This window comes from Bufo gargarizans, chromosome 4, assembly GCF_014858855.1.
Source record: "Bufo gargarizans isolate SCDJY-AF-19 chromosome 4, ASM1485885v1, whole genome shotgun sequence".
Classification (NCBI taxonomy): Eukaryota; Metazoa; Chordata; class Amphibia; order Anura; family Bufonidae; genus Bufo; species Bufo gargarizans.
In genome coordinates, this window is record NC_058083.1 from 212,115,400 (window position 1) to 212,135,071 (window position 19,672).

The 19,672-nt window shown below is 45.1% G+C and overlaps 1 protein-coding gene across 2 annotated transcripts in view; it reads right to left on the minus strand.

Annotated features, from left to right (window-relative positions):
* The window catches only part of LOC122935810 (probable cation-transporting ATPase 13A5), a 285,360-nt gene that overhangs the window by 176,084 nt on the left and 89,604 nt on the right, over positions 1 to 19,672 (minus strand). For both annotated transcript variants that reach the window (XM_044291709.1, XM_044291708.1), the window contains exons 12-13: positions 16,391 to 16,579; positions 14,831 to 14,892 (exon numbers count right to left, since the gene is read on the minus strand). In XM_044291709.1, the coding sequence (XP_044147644.1) occupies positions 14,831 to 14,892; positions 16,391 to 16,579 (251 nt within the window). The remainder of the gene's footprint in view (positions 1 to 14,830; positions 14,893 to 16,390; positions 16,580 to 19,672) is intronic.

Sequence of the window (19,672 nt, forward strand, 5' to 3'; positions counted from 1 at the left end):
TTACAGTAAGAGCAGTGAGACTATGGAAAAATTCTTCTTCAGTCTGTGCGCCTTTGGCCCCTTTCACATGAGTAAATGTTTCACTTGGATGCAATGCACTGAATCCTGACCCATTCATTTCAATGGGTCTGTGTACATGAGCCTTTTTTTTTTTTTTACGCATCATTTCTGCGTTGCGTGAGAATAGCAGCATTTTCTATATTTGGTGTTTTTCATGCAGCCCTGACCCAGTCCGGGTGGAATGCATTTTTCACTGATGGTTGCTGGGTGAGGTGTTGTTTGTAAACCTTCATATTTTTTTTTTCACGCACTTGCACCCGCACAGAAAAAACTGAACGCAATCAGAGACTAAACTGACTGAACTTGCTTGCAGAATGGTGCAAGTTTCACTGAACGCATCCTGACACAATCCGTATTGTTCATGTTTAAGGGGCCTTCACAGAAATCTACGACATTTCAGAGCTACCTTAGATTTTTGGCTGTATTAGCACCAGAAAACTGGTGTATATGAAGATAAATTTGTCAGGGAAGCTCGCCGTGCCCATTTCCATCACTACCATGCCCCCTTTAGGGAAAGTGGTGAGGGCAGCATAAAATAAAAATAAATAAAAAGAGAAATGTGACACATATGTAGTTTGCAACTTTTTAACTCCACTTTTCAGGCACAAGGGAGATAAATCTCCATCACTGTGTATAGGCCAAAAAATTAAATTAACAAACATAACAAAAACATCCAAATTAGTTAAGTAGAGATGAGCAAAGTTTTATAAAATTCGATTCGGCTGCTTTGCCTAACTTCAACAAAAAATTTTGTTACAAATTACTTTTACACAAATTGCTTTCCATTGTAAGGAGCGGAGGCAATGACTTGCAACAGCGATCGCGCTGCCCACTGTTATTTAATCCCTCAGATGCCACGTTTAAATCTGATCGCGGCATCTGTGACTCACATTAAGCTGTTCAGGGGTTAAAAAAAATTATACTTATCTCACCGCTCACTGATGACGTCACATGTAGTGAGGTCATCACACTCACTGCAGGTCCTTTGACGGGTTTTGTTTAATCAAGACAGGAGCAGATGACCTCTCCACGAGCAAGTGGATGAGGTGAGTATAATTTTATTTAATTTTCAACTACCATTTCAATAAAAATGTATTCGTTACCACGAAGCCTGACAAAATTCAGCTTTGCACAACATGTTAGCTAAAAACAATTAAAACTTCACAATACTAACCTAAACATAACCCCTTCCCGAAGGGGTAATTTCTACTTTCTTACACACATTTATTGATTTATTAATTAGCATATGTACAGTGAGGAACAGAAGTATTTGAACACCCTGCAATTGTGCAAGTTCTCACACTTAGAAATCATGGAGGCGTCTGAAAATCACAATGTAGGTGCATTCCCACTCACAGACAGAATTTACAAAAAAAAAATTGGAAATCACATTGTATGATTTCTAAAGAATTTCTTTGTCTTACACTGCTGAAAAGTATTTGAACACCTGAGAAATAGCAAGAATTCTGGCTCTCAAAGACCTGTTACTGTGCCTTTAAAAAGTCCACCTCTACTTCACTCATTAATCTAACTTAGTAGCACCTGTCTGAGCTCTTTAAAGACACTTGTCCACCCTACTGTCCGTTAGACCCCATCTACTACCATGGGCAAGACCAAAAAGCTGTCAAAAGACACCTGAGACAAAATTGTGGACCTCCACAAGGCTGGCTACGGGGCAATTGCCAAGCAGCTTGGTGAAAATAGATCAACTGTTGGAGCAAGTGTTAGAAAATGGAAAAGGCTAAAGACGACTGTCAGTCTCCCTCGGACTGGGGCTCCATGCAGGATATCACCTCGTGGGGTATCACTGATGATAAGAAAGGTAAGGAATCAGCGCAGAACTACAAGGGAGGAGCTGGTCAATGACATGAAGAGAGCTGGGACCATAGTTTCAAATGTCACTGTCGATAGAACACTACGCCGTCATGGTTTCAAATCATACATTGCACGGAAGGTTCCCCTGCTAAAGTCATCACATGTCCAGGCCCGTCTGAAGTTTGCCAATGACCATCTAGATGATCCAGAAGAGGCATGGGAGAAAGTCATATGGTCAGATTAGACCAAAGTAGAACTTTCTGGTTTAAACTTCACTCGTCTTGGTCTTTGGAGGAAAAAGAAGGATGAGTTGCATCCCAAGAAGACCATCCCTACTGTGTAGCATGGGGGTGGTAGCATCATGCTTTGGGGGTGCTTTTCTGAGAAGGGGACAGGACGTCTGCACTGTATTAAGGAGAGGATGAATGGGGCCATTTATTATGAGATTTTGAGCAACAACCTTCTTCCCTCAGTCAGAGCATTGAAGATGGGTTGTGGCTGGGTCTTCCAACATGACAACGTCCTGAAGCACACAGCCAGGATAACCAAGGAGTGGCTCTGTAAGAAGCATATTAAGGTTCTGGAGTGGCCTAGCCAGTCTCCAGACCTAAATCCAATAGAACATCTTATGAGTAGGGATGAGCGAACTCGAACTGTATAGTTCGGGTTCGTACCGAATTTTGGGGTGTCCGTGACACGGACCCGAACCCGGACATTTTCGTAAAAGTCCGGGTTCGGGTTCGGTGTTCGTCGCTTTCTTCGCGCTTTTGTGACGCTTTCTTGGTGCTTTTTGAAAGGCTGCAAAGCAGCCAATCAACAAGCGTCATACTACTTGCCCCAAGAGGCCATCACAGCCATGCCTACTATTGGCATGGCTGTGATTGGCCAGAGCACCATGTGACCCAGCCTCTATTTAAGCTGGAGTCACATAGCGCCGCCCGTCACTCTGCTCTGATTAGCGTAGGGAGAGGTTGCGGCTGCGACAGTAGGGCGAGATTAGGCAGATTAACTCCTCCAAAGGACTTGATTAACTGATCGATCTGCAGCTGTGGATCATTGAGCTGCTGATCCTCAATTGCTCACTGTTTTTAGGCTGCCCAGACCGTTTGTCAGTCACATTTTTCTGGGGTGATCGGCGGCCATTTTGTGTCTTGTGGTGCGCCAGCACAAGCTGCGACCAAGTGCATTTAACCCTCAATGGTGTGGTTGTTTTTTGGCTAAAGCCTACATCAGGGTGAAGCTGTCACACCAAGTGCATTTAACCAGCAATAGTCTGTTCATTTTTTGGCCATATACAAAATCAGGGGCAAGCTGCGCCTGTCACCAAGTGCATTTAACCCTCAATGGTGTGGTTGTTTTTTGGCTAAAGCCTACATCAGGGTGAAGCTGTCACACCAAGTGCATTTAACCAGCAATAGTCTGTTCATTTTTTGGCCATATACTAAATCAGGGGCAAGCTGCGCCTGTCACCAAGTGCATTTAACCCTCAATGGTGTGGTTGTTTTTTGGCTAAAGCCTACATCAGGGTGAAGCTGTCACACCAAGTGCATTTAACCAGCAATAGTCTGTTTATTTTTTGGCCATATCCCAGTCTAATTCTGTCACTAAATCCATACCGGTCACCCAGCGCCTAAATACTAGGCCTCAAATTTATATCCCGCTAAATCTGTCCTTAGTGCTGTAGCTGGGCGAGTTATTTAGTGTCCGTTCAAGCACATTTCTTGTTCTGGGTTGAAATACAATTCCCAATTTAGCAATTTCATAATTTAGTGGTTTCTGCTATATCAGAGCTATTTGAAATCTATCCCTAAAAGGGTATATAATATTCAAGGTGCACATTGGGTCATTCAGAATAACTTCACACACACCCGCTACTGTGTATTTCCAAGTCTAATTCTGGCACTAAACCCATACCTGTCACCCAGCGCCTAAATACTAGGCCTCAAATTTATATCCAGCTAAATCTGTCCCTAGTGCTGTAGCTGGGCGAGTTATTTAGTGTCCGTTCAAGCACATTTCTTGTTCTGGGTTGAAATACAATTCCCAATTTAGCAATTTCATAATTTAGTGGTTTCTGCTATAGCAGAGCTATTTGAAATCTATCCCTAAAAGGGTATATAATATTCAAGGTGCACATTGGGTCATTCAGAATAACTTCACACACACCCGCTACTGTGTATTTCCAAGTCTAATTCTGGCACTAAACCCATACCTGTCACCCAGCGCCTAAATACTAGGCCTCAAATTTATATCCCGCTAAATCTGTCCTTAGTGCTGTAGCTGGGCGAGTTATTTAGTGTCCGTTCAAGCACATTTCTTGTTCTGGGTTGAAATACAATTCCCAATTTAGCAATTTCATAATTTAGTGGTTTCTGCTATATCAGAGCTATTTGAAATCTATCCCTAAAAGGGTATATAATATTCAAGGTGCACATTGGGTCATTCAGAATAACTTCACACACACCCGCTACTGTGTATTTCCAAGTCTAATTCTGGCACTAAACCCATACCTGTCACCCAGCGCCTAAATACTAGGCCTCAAATTTATATCCCGCTAAATCTGTCCCTAGTGCTGTAGCTGGGCGAGTTATTTAGTGTCCGTTCAAGCACATTTCTTGTTCTGGGTTGAAATACAATTCCCAATTTAGCAATTTCATAATTTAGTGGTTTCTGCTATATCAGAGCTATTTGAAATCTATCCCTAAAAGGGTATATAATATTCAAGGTGCACATTGGGTCATTCAGAATAACTTCACACACACCCGCTACTGTGTATTTCCAAGTCTAATTCTGGCACTAAACCCATACCTGTCACCCAGCACCTAAATACTAGGCCTCAAATTTATATCCCGCTAAATCTGTCCCTAGTGCTGTAGCTGGGCGAGTTATTTAGTGTCCGTTCAAGCACATTTCTTGTTCTGGGTTGAAATACAATTCCCAATTTAGCAATTTCATAATTTAGTGGTTTCTGCTATATCAGAGCTATTTGAAATCTATCCCTAAAAGGGTATATAATATTCAAGGTGCACATTGGGTCATTCAGAATAACTTCACACACACCCGCTACTGTGTATTTCCAAGTCTAATTCTGGCACTAAACCCATACCTGTCACCCAGCGCCTAAATACTAGGCCTCAAATTTATATCCAGCTAAATCTGTCCCTAGTGCTGTAGCTGGGCGAGTTATTTAGTGTCCGTTCAAGCACATTTCTTGTTCTGGGTTGAAATACAATTCCCAATTTAGCAATTTCATAATTTAGTGGTTTCTGCTATATCAGAGCTATTTGAAATCTATCCCTAAAAGGGTATATAATATTCAAGGTGCACATTGGGTCATTCAGAATAACTTCACACACACCCGCTACTGTGTATTTCCAAGTCTAATTCTGGCACTAAACCCATACCTGTCACCCAGCGCCTAAATACTAGGCCTCAAATTTATATCCCGCTAAATCTGTCCTTAGTGCTGTAGCTGGGCGAGTTATTTAGTGTCCGTTCAAGCACATTTCTTGTTCTGGGTTGAAATACAATTCCCAATTTAGCAATTTCATAATTTAGTGGTTTCTGCTATATCAGAGCTATTTGAAATCTATCCCTAAAAGGGTATATAATATTCAAGGTGCACATTGGGTCATTCAGAATAACTTCACACACACCCGCTACTGTGTATTTCCAAGTCTAATTCTGGCACTAAACCCATACCTGTCACCCAGCGCCTAAATACTAGGCCTCAAATTTATATCCCGCTAAATCTGTCCCTAGTGCTGTAGCTGGGCGAGTTATTTAGTGTCCGTTCAAGCACATTTCTTGTTCTGGGTTGAAATACAATTCCCAATTTAGCAATTTCATAATTTAGTGGTTTCTGCTATATCAGAGCTATTTGAAATCTATCCCTAAAAGGGTATATAATATTCAAGGTGCACATAGGGTCATTCAGAATAACTTCACACACCCGCTACTGTGCATTTCCAAATCTAATTCTGTCACTAAACCCATACCTGTCACCCAGCGCCTAAATACTAGGCCTCAAATTTATATCCCGCTAAATCTCTCGTTACCGCTGTCCTGTTGTGGCTGGGAAAGTTATTTAGTGTCCGTCAAAGCACATTTTTTGTTCTGGGTTGAAATACAATTCCCAATTTAGCAATTTCATAATTTAGTCGTTTCTGCTATATCAGAGCTATTTGAAATCTATCCCTAAAAGGGTAGATCATATTGAAGGTGCACATAGGGTCATTCAGAATAACTTCACACACACGCTTCTGTGCATTTCCAAGTCTAATTCTGTCACTAAATCCATACCGGTCACCCAGCGCCTAAATACTAGGCCTCAAATTTATATCCCGCTGAATTTGAATACAATACATTGGGCCAAATAATATATTTGTTGTTGTGGTGAACCATAACAATGAGAAAAACATCTAGTAAGGGACGCGGACGTGGACATGGTCGTGGTGGTGTTAGTGGACCCTCTGGTGCTGGGAGAGGACGTGGCCGTTCTGCCACATCCACACGTCCTAGTGTACCAACTACCTCAGGTCCCAGTAGCCGCCAGAATTTACAGCGATATATGGTGGGGCCCAATGCCGTTCTAAGGATGGTAAGGCCTGAGCAGGTACAGGCATTAGTCAATTGGGTGGCCGACAGTGGATCCAGCACGTTCACATTATCTCCCACCCAGTCTTCTGCAGAAAGCGCACAGATGGCGCCTGAAAACCAACCCCATCAGTCTGTCACATCACCCCCATGCATACCAGGGAAACTGTCTCAGCCTCAAGTTATGCAGCAGTCTCTTATGCTGTTTGAAGACTCCGCTGGCAGGGTTTCCCAAGGGCATCCACCTAGCCCTTCCCCAGCGGTGAAAGACATAGAATGCACTGACGCACAACCACTTATGTTTCCTGATGATGAGGACATGGGAATACCACCTCAGCATGTCTCTGATGATGACGAAACACAGGTGCCAACTGCTGCGTCTTTCTGCAGTGTGCAGACTGAACAGGAGGTCAGGGATCAAGACTGGGTGGAAGACGATGCAGGGGACGATGAGGTCCTAGACCCCACATGGAATGAAGGTCGTGCCACTGACTTTCACAGTTCGGAGGAAGAGGCAGTGGTGAGACCGAGCCAACAGCGTAGCAAAAGAGGGAGCAGTGGGCAAAAGCAGAACACCCGCCGCCAAGAGACTCCGCCTGCTACTGACCGCCGCCATCTGGGACCGAGCACCCCAAAGGCAGCTTCAAGGAGTTCCCTGGCATGGCACTTCTTCAAACAATGTGCTGACGACAAGACCCGAGTGGTTTGCACGCTGTGCCATCAGAGCCTGAAGCGAGGCATTAACGTTCTGAACCTGAGCACAACCTGCATGACCAGGCACCTGCATGCAAAGCATGAACTGCAGTGGAGTAAACACCTTAAAACCAAGGAAGTCACTCAGGCTCCCCCTGCTACCTCTTCTGCTGCTGCCGCCTCGGCCTATTCTGCTGCTGCCGCCTCGGCCTCTTCCTCCGCCTCTGGAGGAACGTTGGCACCTGCCGCCCAGCAAACAGGGGATGTACCACCAACACCACCACCACCACCTCCGTCACCAAGCGTCTCAACCATGTCACACGCCAGCGTTCAGCTCTCCATCTCACAAACATTTGATAGAAAGCGTAAATTCCCACCTAGCCACCCTCGATCCCTGGCCCTGAATGCCAGCATTTCTAAACTACTGGCCTATGAAATGCTGTCATTTAGGCTGGTGGACACAGACAGCTTCAAACAGCTCATGTCGCTTGCTGTCCCACAGTATGTTGTTCCCAGCCGGCACTACTTCTCCAAGAGAGCCGTGCCTTCCCTGCACAACCAAGTATCCGATAAAATCAAGTGTGCACTGCGCAACGCCATCTGTGGCAAGGTCCACCTAACCACAGATACGTGGACCAGTAAGCACGGCCAGGGACGCTATATCTCCCTAACTGCACACTGGGTAAATGTAGTGGCAGCTGGGCCCCAGGCGGAGAGCTGTTTGGCGCACGTCCTTCCGCCGCCAAGGATCGCAGGGCAACATTCTTTGCCTCCTGTTGCCACCTCCTCCTTCTCGGCTTCCTCCTCCTCTTCTTCCACCTGCTCATCCAGTCAGCCACACACCTTCACCACCAACTTCAGCACAGCCCGGGGTAAACGTCAGCAGGCCATTCTGAAACTCATATGTTTGGGGGACAGGCCCCACACCGCACAGGAGTTGTGGCGGGGTATAGAACAACAGACCGACGAGTGGTTGCTGCCGGTGAGCCTCAAGCCCGGCCTGGTGGTGTGTGATAATGGGCGAAATCTCGTTGCAGCTCTGGGACTAGCCAATTTGACGCACATCCCTTGCTTGGCGCATGTGCTGAATTTGGTGGTGCAGAAGTTCATTCACAACTACCCCGACATGTCAGAGCTGCTGCATAAAGTGCGGGCCGTCTGTTCGCGCTTCCGGCGTTCACATCCTGCTGCTGCTCGCCTGTCTGCGCTACAGCGTAACTTCGGCCTTCCCGCTCACCGCCTCATATGCGACGTGCCCACCAGGTGGAACTCCACCTTGCACATGCTGGACAGACTGTGCGAGCAGCAGCAGGCCATAGTGGAGTTTCAGCTGCAGCACGCACGGGTCAGTCGCACTACAGAACAGCACCACTTCACCACCAATGACTGGGCCTCCATGCGAGACCTGTGTGCCCTGTTGCGCTGTTTCGAGTACTCCACCAACATGGCCAGTGGCGATGACACCGTTATCAGCGTTACAATACCACTTCTATGTCTCCTTGAGAAAACACTTAGGGCGATGATGGAAGAGGAGGTGGCCCAGGAGGAGGAGGAGGAGGAGGAGGAAGAGGGGTCATTTTTAGCACTTTCAGGCCAGTCTCTTCGAAGTGACTCAGAGGGAGGTTTTTGGCAACAGCAGAGGCCAGGTACAAATGTGGCCAGCCAGGGCCCACTACTGGAGGACGAGGAGGACGAGGATGAGGAGGAGGTGGAGGAGGATGAGGATGAAGCATGGTCACAGCGGGGTGGCACCCAACGCAGCTCGGGTCCATCACTGGTGCGTGGCTGGGGGGAAAGGCAGGACGATGACGATACGCCTCCCACAGAGGACAGCTTGTCCTTACCCCTGGGCAGCCTGGCACACATGAGCGAGTACATGCTGCAGTGCCTGCGCAACGACAGCAGAGTTGCCCACATTTTAACCTGTGCGGACTACTGGGTTGCCACCCTGCTGGATCCACGCTACAAAGACAATGTGCCCACCTTACTTCCTGCACTGGAGCGTGATAGGAAGATGCGCGAGTACAAGCGCACGTTGGTAGACGCGCTACTGAGAGCATTCCCAAATGTCACAGGGGAACAAGTGGAAGCCCAAGGCCAAGGCAGAGGAGGAGCAAGAGGTCGCCAAGGCAGCTGTGTCACGGCCAGCTCCTCTGAGGGCAGGGTTAGCATGGCAGAGATGTGGAAAACTTTTGTCAACACGCCACAGCTAACTGCACCACCACCTGATACGCAACGTGTTAGCAGGAGGCAACATTTCACTAACATGGTGGAACAGTACGTGTGAACACCCCTCCACGTACTGACTGATGGTTCGGCCCCATTCAACTTCTGGGTCTCTAAATTGTCCACGTGGCCAGAGCTAGCCTTTTATGCCTTGGAGGTGCTGGCCTGCCCGGCAGCCAGCGTTTTGTCTGAACGTGTATTCAGCACGGCAGGGGGCGTCATTACAGACAAACGCAGCCGCCTGTCTACAGCCAATGTGGACAAGCTGACGTTCATAAAAATGAACCAGGCATGGATCCCACAGGACCTGTCCGTCCCTTGTCCAGATTAGACATTAACTACCTCCCCATAACCATATATTATTGGACTCCAGGGCACTTCCTCATTCAATCCTATTTTTATTTTCATTTTACCATTATATTGCGAGGCTACCCAAAGTTGAATGAACCTCTCCTCTGCCTGTGTGCTAGGCCTAAATATATGCCAATGGACTGTTGCAGTGGTGGGTGACGTGAAGCCTCATTCTCTGCTATGACATGCAGACTAATTCTCTGCTGACATGAAGACAGATTCTCTGTTACGGGACCTCCCTCCTCTGCCTGGGTGCTGGGCCTAAATATATGCCAATGGACTGTTGCAGTGGTGGGTGACGTGAAGCCTGATTCTCTGCTATGACATGCAGACTAATTCTCTGCTGACATGAAGACAGATTCTCTGTTACGGGACCTCTCTCCTCTGCCTGTGTGTGTGCTGGGCCTAAATATATGCCAATGGACTGTTGCAGTGGTGGCTGACGTGAAGCCTCATTCTCTGCTATGACATGCAGACTAATTCTCTGCTGACATGAAGCCAGATTGTCTGTTACGGGACCTCTCTCCTCTGCCTGTGTGTGTGCTGGGCCTAAATATATGCCAATGGACTGTTGCAGTGGTGGCTGACGTGAAGCCTCATTCTCTGCTATGACATGCAGACTAATTCTCTGCTGACATGAAGACAGATTCTCTGTTACGGGACCTCTCTCCTCTGCCTGTGTGTGTGCTGGGCCTAAATATATGCCAATGGACTGTTGCAGTGGTGGCTGACGTGAAGCCTCATTCTCTGCTATGACATGCAGACTGATTCTCTGCTGACATGAAGCCAGATTCTCTGTTACGGGACCTCTCTCCTCTGCCTGTGTGTGTGCTGGGCCTAAATATATGCCAATGGACTGTTGCAGTGGTGGCTGACGTGAAGCCTCATTCTCTGCTATGACATGCAGACTAATTCTCTGCTGACATGAAGACAGATTCTCTGTTACGGGACCTCCCTCCTCTGCCTGGGTGCTGGGCCTAAATATATGCCAATGGACTGTTGCAGTGGTGGGTGACGTGAAGCCTCATTCTCTGCTATGACATGCAGACTGATTCTCTGCTGACATGAAGCCAGATTGTCTGTTACGGGACCTCCCTCCTCTGCCTGGGTGCTGGGCCTAAATATATGCCAATGGACTGTTGCAGTGGTGGCTGACGTGAAGCCTCATTCTCTGCTATGACATGCAGACTAATTCTCTGCTGACATGAAGACAGATTCTCTGTTACGGGACCTCCCTCCTCTGCCTGGGTGCTGGGCCTAAATATATGCCAATGGACTGTTGCAGTGGTGGCTGACGTGAAGCCTCATTCTCTGCTATGACATGCAGACTAATTCTCTGCTGACATGAAGACAGATTCTCTGTTACGGGACCTCCCTCCTCTGCCTGGGTGCTGGGCCTAAATATATGCCAATGGACTGTTGCAGTGGTGGGTGACGTGAAGCCTCATTCTCTGCTATGACATGCAGACTGATTCTCTGCTGACATGAAGCCAGATTGTCTGTTACGGGACCTCTCTCCTCTGCCTGTGTGCTAGGCCTAAATATATGCCAATGGACTGTTGCAGTGGTGGCTGACGTGAAGCCTCATTCTCTGCTATGACATGCAGACTGATTCTCTGCTGACATGAAGCCAGATCGTCTGTTACGGGACCTCTCTGCTCTGCCTGTGTGCTAGGCCTAAATATATGCCAATGGACTGTTGCAGTGGTGGGTGACGTGAAGCCTCATTCTCTGCTATGACATGCAGACTGATTCTCTGCTGTCATGAAGCCAGATTGTCTGTTACGGGACCTCTCTGCTCTGCCTGTGTGCTAGGCCTAAATATATGCCAATGGACTGTTGCAGTGGTGGGTGACGTGAAGCCTCATTCTCTGCTATGACATGCAGACTGATTCTCTGCTGACATGAAGCCAGATTGTCTGTTACGGGACCTCTCTCCTCTGCCTGTGTGCTAGGCCTAAATATATGCCAATGGACTGTTGCAGTGGTGGCTGACGTGAAGCCTCATTCTCTGCTATGACATGCAGACTAATTCTCTGCTGACATGAAGCCAGATTGTCTGTTACGGGACCTCTCTCCTCTGCCTGGGTGCTGGGCCTAAATTTATGACAATGGACTGTTGCAGTGGTGGCTGACGTGAAGCCTGATTCTCTGCTATGACATGCAGACTGATTCTCTGCTGACATGAAGCCAGATCCTCTGTTACGGGACCTCTCTCCTCTGCCTGTGTGTGTGCTGGGCCTAAATATATGCCAATGGACTGTTGCAGTGGTGGCTGACGTGAAGCCTCATTCTCTGCTATGACATGCAGACTGATTCTCTGCTGACATGAAGCCAGATTCTCTGTTACGGGACCTCTCTCCTCTGCCTGTGTGTGTGCTGGGCCTAAATATATGCCAATGGACTGTTGCAGTGGTGGCTGACGTGAAGCCTCATTCTCTGCTATGACATGCAGACTAATTCTCTGCTGACATGAAGACAGATTCTCTGTTACGGGACCTCCCTCCTCTGCCTGGGTGCTGGGCCTAAATATATGCCAATGGACTGTTGCAGTGGTGGCTGACGTGAAGCCTCATTCTCTGCTATGACATGCAGACTAATTCTCTGCTGACATGAAGACAGATTCTCTGTTACGGGACCTCCCTCCTCTGCCTGGGTGCTGGGCCTAAATATATGCCAATGGACTGTTGCAGTGGTGGCTGACGTGAAGCCTCATTCTCTGCTATGACATGCAGACTGATTCTCTGCTGACATGAAGACAGATTCTCTGTTACGGGACCTCTCTGCTCTGCCTGTGTGCTAGGCCTAAATATATGCCAATGGACTGTTGCAGTGGTGGCTGACGTGAAGCCTCATTCTCTGCTATGACATGCAGACTAATTCTCTGCTGACATGAAGCCAGATTGTCTGTTACGGGACCTCTCTCCTCTGCCTGGGTGCTGGGCCTAAATTTATGACAATGGACTGTTGCAGTGGTGGCTGACGTGAAGCCTGATTCTCTGCTATGACATGCAGACTGATTCTCTGCTGACATGAAGCCAGATTGTCTGTTACGGGACCTCTCTGCTCTGCCTGTGTGCTAGGCCTAAATATATGCCAATGGACTGTTGCAGTGGTGGCTGACGTGAAGCCTCATTCTCTGCTATGACATGCAGACTGATTCTCTGCTGACATGAAGCCAGATTGTCTGTTACGGGACCTCTCTGCTCTGCCTGTGTGCTAGGCCTAAATATATGCCAATGGACTGTTGCAGTGGTGGGTGACGTGAAGCCTCATTCTCTGCTATGACATGCAGACTGATTCTCTGCTGACATGAAGCCAGATTCTCTGTTACGGGACCTCTCTCCTCTGCCTGTGTGTGTGCTGGGCCTAAATATATGCCAATGGACTGTTGCAGTGGTGGCTGACGTGAAGCCTGATTCTCTGCTATGACATGCAGACTGATTCTCTGCTGACATGAAGCCAGATTGTCTGTTACGGGACCTCTCTCCTCTGCCTGTGTGTGTGCTGGGCCTAAATATATGCCAATGGACTGTTGCAGTGGTGGCTGACGTGAAGCCTCATTCTCTGCTATGACATGCAGACTAATTCTCTGCTGACATGAAGACAGATTCTCTGTTACGGGACCTCTCTCCTCTGCCTGGGTGCCGGGGCCTAAATATCTGAGAATGGACTGTTCCAGTGGTGGGTGACGGGAAGCCAGATTCTCTGCTATGGAACCTCTCTCCAATTGATTTTGGTTAATTTTTATTTATTTAATTTTTATTTTAATTCATTTCCCTATCCACATTTGTTTGCAGGGGATTTACCTACATGTTGCTGCCTTTTGCAGCCCTCTAGCTCTTTCCTGGGCTGTTTTACAGCCTTTTTAGTGCCGAAAAGTTCGGGTCCCCATTGACTTCAATGGGGTTCGGGTTCGGGACGAAGTTCGGATCGGGTTCGGATCCCGAACCCGAACATTTCCGGGATGTTCGGCCGAACTTCTCGAACCCGAACATCCAGGTGTTCGCTCAACTCTACTTATGAGCGAGCTGAAACTCCAAGTGGGCCAAAATTCCTGTTGCAGTGTGTGCAAACCTGGTCAAGAACTACAGGAATAGTTTTACCTCTGTAATTGCAAACAAAGGCTTCTGTACCAAATATTAGCACAGATTTTCTCAGGTGTTCAAATACTTATGTTCAGCAGAGCAAGGCAAATACATTCTTTTAAAAAATCATACAATGTGATTTCCTGATTAGAATTGTTTTATTCTGTCTCTCAGAGTGGGAATGCACCTACAATGTGAATTTCAGACCCCTCCATGATTTCTAAGTGGGAAAACTTGCAAAATCGCAGGGTGTTCAAATACTTCTGTTCCTCACTGTATATAAAGCACTACAATGTTTAAGAGTGTTACATCTGAGGAAGCCACAGTTGGTGACGATACAGTATGCGTGAGGAGCACTCCCCTCCCTCTTTTTCTGCTAGGTGCTATGACTGCTTGTACAAATCAGCTATAGGTGATTAGAATTTACAGGCTTCTTCTGTCACCTTTGATTATATTTGTACTTATTGTTTGAGCTTTTATGTATGGTAGTGAGTTAAGATTTTATAAATTGCGATATAGTATACTCATATACATTTTATAGGGGAGGGAGTTGTAAGGTTTAGGAGCATATTGTAACACGAAACTGGTATTTTGGAGGTTCTAATTGTTTTCAGCCAACATTCTGTGTATAATAAATTTGATTTTTTTTTTGATAAACATTGGCGGTAATTTTTTATACTGAAATATGCCTATAATAAGCACGGTTAGTTGTGCCGAAATCTGCAACTTTTCCCAGCTCACGCCAGGTCTAAAGCCGTGGGTGTGGCATGGGCGGGGAATTTATACGCCTGTCTTAATATATGTGCCCTATTGTCTTTTTGGACAGTTGTGGCCGCGTGGACAGTTGCATATTTTAGGTAGTGCCAGCCTCATTCTGGTTTAGAATATGATATTTAAATCACTTTAAACATTTTAAAATTTCTAACAAATAATTGCTTACAAAATGTTTGTGCTCCAACATGGTGTTTTTCAGATATGGAAAAAGGTCAATATGAACCTACCTGTTTCCTCCAGAAGGAACAATGCCCCACAAATCTAAGCAATCTTCTGTTAATGTACCTGTCTGAAGAAAAATATACTAGTCTGTAGGTTTAAGCAGCAACAACAGATTCATATCATAAACAATTACTTATCAATAACTGCCCAATAGTTCTCATACTAGTCTGATAACTTACACTAGATATTTTAAACATAGCTGTAATACTTTGCACAACCAATGCTAACCACAATAGCATGGTGTCACAGTAGTTGGCACTGGTGCCTTGCAGCAGTGGCGTCCTAGGTTTGAATCCAACCATTGACAATATCTGCATGAAGTTTGTATGTTCTCTCAATGATTGAGTGGGTTTCCTCTGGGTACTCTAGTTTCTACCCACACTTCAAAGATATACTAATGGTGAATTTAGATTGTGAGCTCTGCTGGGGACAGTGTAAAGTGCAGTTTAAATAAACTATAGGAACTGGAGAACTATTGATATACGGGGAATGAAGAAAAACATTTTCAAATGTAACCTCAATGGCTGATCACCACAGATCCAACTTCTGTAACTCCCAGTAATGGAGAAACCAAATCTAACTATAAGCATTTGTACTACAGTGGGTACATATAATTAAAGGACAGGCTGTGTCCACCAGAATAGGAGCTTTTCTTACAGAACGGCTCTCCATTTTATTTAATAGTAGGAGAATTTCAAGCTGGATACCTCCCCTTGATGATATGTTATTTTAATAAAGTGAATAAAAGTTACATTTTAAATCACCACATCAAATGCAAAGGCAAGCAAGTTATTAATTTCTCAACAGACAGCCAATCTCAACACGGATTTGACGCAATTTAATGGATGTCCAGAAGCAAATCATTTTTATGATGTAAACACTGTTAACTGTTTCTGATGCTGTGATTTTCTATTTTTACTTTTTTCATTCTGTGCCTTCCCAGCGCCATAACTTTTTTATTTTTCCTTTCACATAGCCATCAGGGCATCTCAGCGGTTAAACGTCCGGAGTCGGCATTGCCACCAATTGCGGAAATTGGCTACAGGTGCCTGCTGTATGAAACAGCAGGCAACCGGCAGCTACGGTATTTACTCTTCTCGGGAGCGGGCTCCATCTTTAAAGACCCCACATCCACCATACATGAACGGCGGATGTTGGGAAGGGGTTAAAGGCAATCTGTCATCCTAATCTTGGACTATTATCTACAGTAATACATAAGCAGTACTGCAGATATGGAGTCCAGATTGTTATTTTTTATTTTCCTACTGCCCCCGGTTCCTCTGCTGTCAGCACTTAGAACTGTTGTGCTATTCTAAGATAATGGAGAGGACTCGTGCTCATGCACAGTAGTCCTGACAATGTATTTCAACACAGTTCTGAGTGTTGAAAGTGGAGGGAAGGGGGCAGTAGGAAAGTAAAAATGAGTGATTTTGACTCTATATCTGCAATACTATGCATGTATTACTGTAGATATTTGTCCAAAATCAGGGTTACACATTCCCTTTAAACAGTAAATATTGTTGGGATTACTATATGTATAAAAACTGTAAAGCTGTAAGACATACTTTATCAAAACAGAGAAGGTTCAACTGTCCACACACAATAATCCGTTGAGGACTGATACAAAATATCCCTTGCTTTTTTAAGCGAGTTTGTGAGTAAAGGGTGCAGGTGGTCAACGTTGGAGGCAGAGAAACTGGAATCGCAAGAGTGATCATGAGGAGACTCATGATTACCATATCCTTTGCTGTAGCCTACAAAATATATGGAAACAAAAAAAGTTACTAATAATTCATAATATCATTAGAACTAGAAGTGGTTAGGCACACAAGCCTACAGTATATTTCTTCAGTGTGCCACCCTCCATTTTTAAAACAGATCGCACATTGACCTGCACAAGTCAGTCGAGCTATTCACACATCCATGTTTTAACAGGTTTGTGTGCCCGATCTGAGAATATTACAGTGGGTCATATTCATGTTCAGTTTTGCTGATTAAGATAGCCCTTACCATTAAAGGAGTTAGGAGCTATCCATTTTTTTAAGAATGCACATTTCCATTCTGAAAAATCAGACACAGTGTGTGTGCATGAGGTATTTTCTGTAAAAAAAACTTATGAATGATTTAGACAAAAAATACTATTTATAATACTAATCCTTAAAGGGCTTCTCCAGGCTTTTAATATTAATGACCTCTCCTCAGCATAGGTCATCAATATTAGATCAACGGGGGTCCTATAGACAGCAGCGGTGAATTGGAAAAGAGACGGGATATGGCATATGCGCACTGTGTGCGCCATCTCCTCAAGCAGCTGATCAGCGTGGGTCCTGGTTATCGGACCCCCATCGATCTGATATTGATGACCTGAAGAGAGGTCATCAATATTAAAAGCCCAGACAACCCATTTAAATAAAAAAAATAAAAAAACTTGTTAAAGAGTATGGGAGACATTTATCAAACTGGTGTAAAGCAGAACTGGCTTAGTTGTCCATAGCAACCAATCAGCTCACCTCCTTTCATTTTCCAAAGGAGCTGTCCAAAATGAAAGGTGGAATCTGATTGGTTGATATGGGTAACTAAGCAAGTTCTACTTTACACCACTTACTTTGATAAATGACCCCCTATGTTTCCGCATGGCTAAGCCTATTAAACCAGGGATACTGCCTTGTAAGGTTCATCATGCCGATTAATATGGTACCTTTCTTTTGTCTGTATGTTGAACATCTGCAGAGATGAGTACGTTTGAACAGTAAGGGGCTGACCAGAGCCCTTGAAGCACTGATTTTGTAACACTCCTCTGCTGTCCACAAAAAGGAGGGGGGGTGCAGAGCACAGGGCTGTTACAAAAGCAGTGCTCCAAGAGTAACAGCCAGCCCCTTAGTGCTCAAAATTGTTAATTTGCATAAATAAAACACAGATATTTTAGCAGCTATTCAACATTCAGATGAAAGGAAGGTATAGTTTTAATCAGCTTGATCAACTCCACCAGGCAATATGCCTGGATTAAAAATAAAGTCTATAGACCTAGAAAGTATAGTTTGCAATTGGATTGAAAACTGGCTGAAGGACCGTGTCCATAGAGTTGTGGTTAATGATTCAGATTCTGGCCCTAGGTTATAAGTGTACCCCAAGGTTCAGTGCTGGTCCCCCCATTATTTACAGTGGCAAGAAAAATTATGTGAACCCTTTGGAATGATATGGATTTCTGCACAAATTGGTCATAAAATGTGATCTGATCTTCATCTAAGTCACAACAATAGACAATCACAGTCTGCTTAAACTAATAACACACAAAGAAATGACCATGTTTTTATTGAACACACCATGTAAACATTCACAATGCAGGTGAAAAAGATATGTGAACCCCTAGACTAATGACATCTCTGAGAGCTAATTGGAGTGAGGTGTCAGCCAACTGGAGTCTAATCAATGAGATGAGATTGGAGGTGTTGGTTACAGCTGCCCTGCCCTATAAAAAAAACACACACCAGGTCTGGGTTTGCTTTTCAAAAGAAGCATTGCCTGATGTGAATGATGCCTCGCACAAAAGAGCTCTCAGAAGACCTACGATTAAGAATTGTTGACTTGCATAAAGCTGAAAAGGGTTATAAAAGTATCTTCAAAAGCCTTGCTGTTCATCAGTCCACGGTAAGACAAATTGTTTATAAATGTAGAAAGTTCAGCACTGCTGCTACTCTCCACTAAGCAGTGGCCATCCGGTAAAGATAACTCGAAAAGCACAGCGCAGACTGCTCAATGAGGTGAAGAAGAATACTAGAGTGTCAGCTAAAGACTTATAAAAGTCTCTGGCATATGCTAACATCCCTGTTAGAGAATCTACGATACGTAAACACTAAACAGATTTCATGGGAGGATACCACAGAGGAAGCCACTGCTGTCCAAAAAAACATTGCTGCACGTTTACAGTTTGCCCAAGAGCACCTGGATGTTCCACAGCAGTACTGGCAAAATATTCTCTAGACAGATGAACCAAAGTTGAGTTGTTTGGAAGAAACACACAGCACTATGTGTGGAGAAAAAGAGGCATAGCACACCAACATCAAAACCTTATCTCAACTGTGAAGTATGATGGTTGGGGCATCATGGTTTGGGGCTGCTTTGCTGCGTCAGGGCCTGGACGGATTGCTATCATCGAAGGAAAAATGAATTCCCAAGTTTATCAAGACATTTTGCAGGAGAACTTAAGGCCATCTGTCCACCAGCTGAAGCTCAACAGAAAATGGGTGTTGCAACCGGACAACGACCCAAAGCATAGAAGTAAATCAACAACAGAATGGCTTAAACAGAAGAAAATACGCCTTCTGGAGTGGCCCAGTCAGAGTCCTGACCTCAACCCGATTGAGATGGTGTGGCATGACCTCAAGAAAGCGATTAACACCAGACATCCCAAGAATATTGCTGAACTGAAACAGTTCTGTAAAGAGGAATGGTCGAGAATTTCTCCTGACCGCTGTAAACGTCTGATCTGCAACTACAGGAAACGTTTGGTTGAAGTTATTGCTGCCAAAGGAGGTTCAACCAGTTATTAAATCCAAGGGTTCACATACTTTTTTCACCTGCACTGTGAATGTTTACATGGTGTGTTTAATAAAAACATGGTAACATTAAATTCTTTATGTGTTATTAGTTTAAGCAGACTGTGATTGTCTATTGTGACTTAGATGAAGATCAGATCACATTTTATGACCAATTTGTGCAGAAATCCATATCATTCCAAAGGGTTCACATACTTTTTCTTGCAACTGAATTTATTAGTGATATTGAGGATGGGATTAATAGGACTATTTATTTTTAGGCAGATGACAGCAAGCTATGTAGTACTGGTC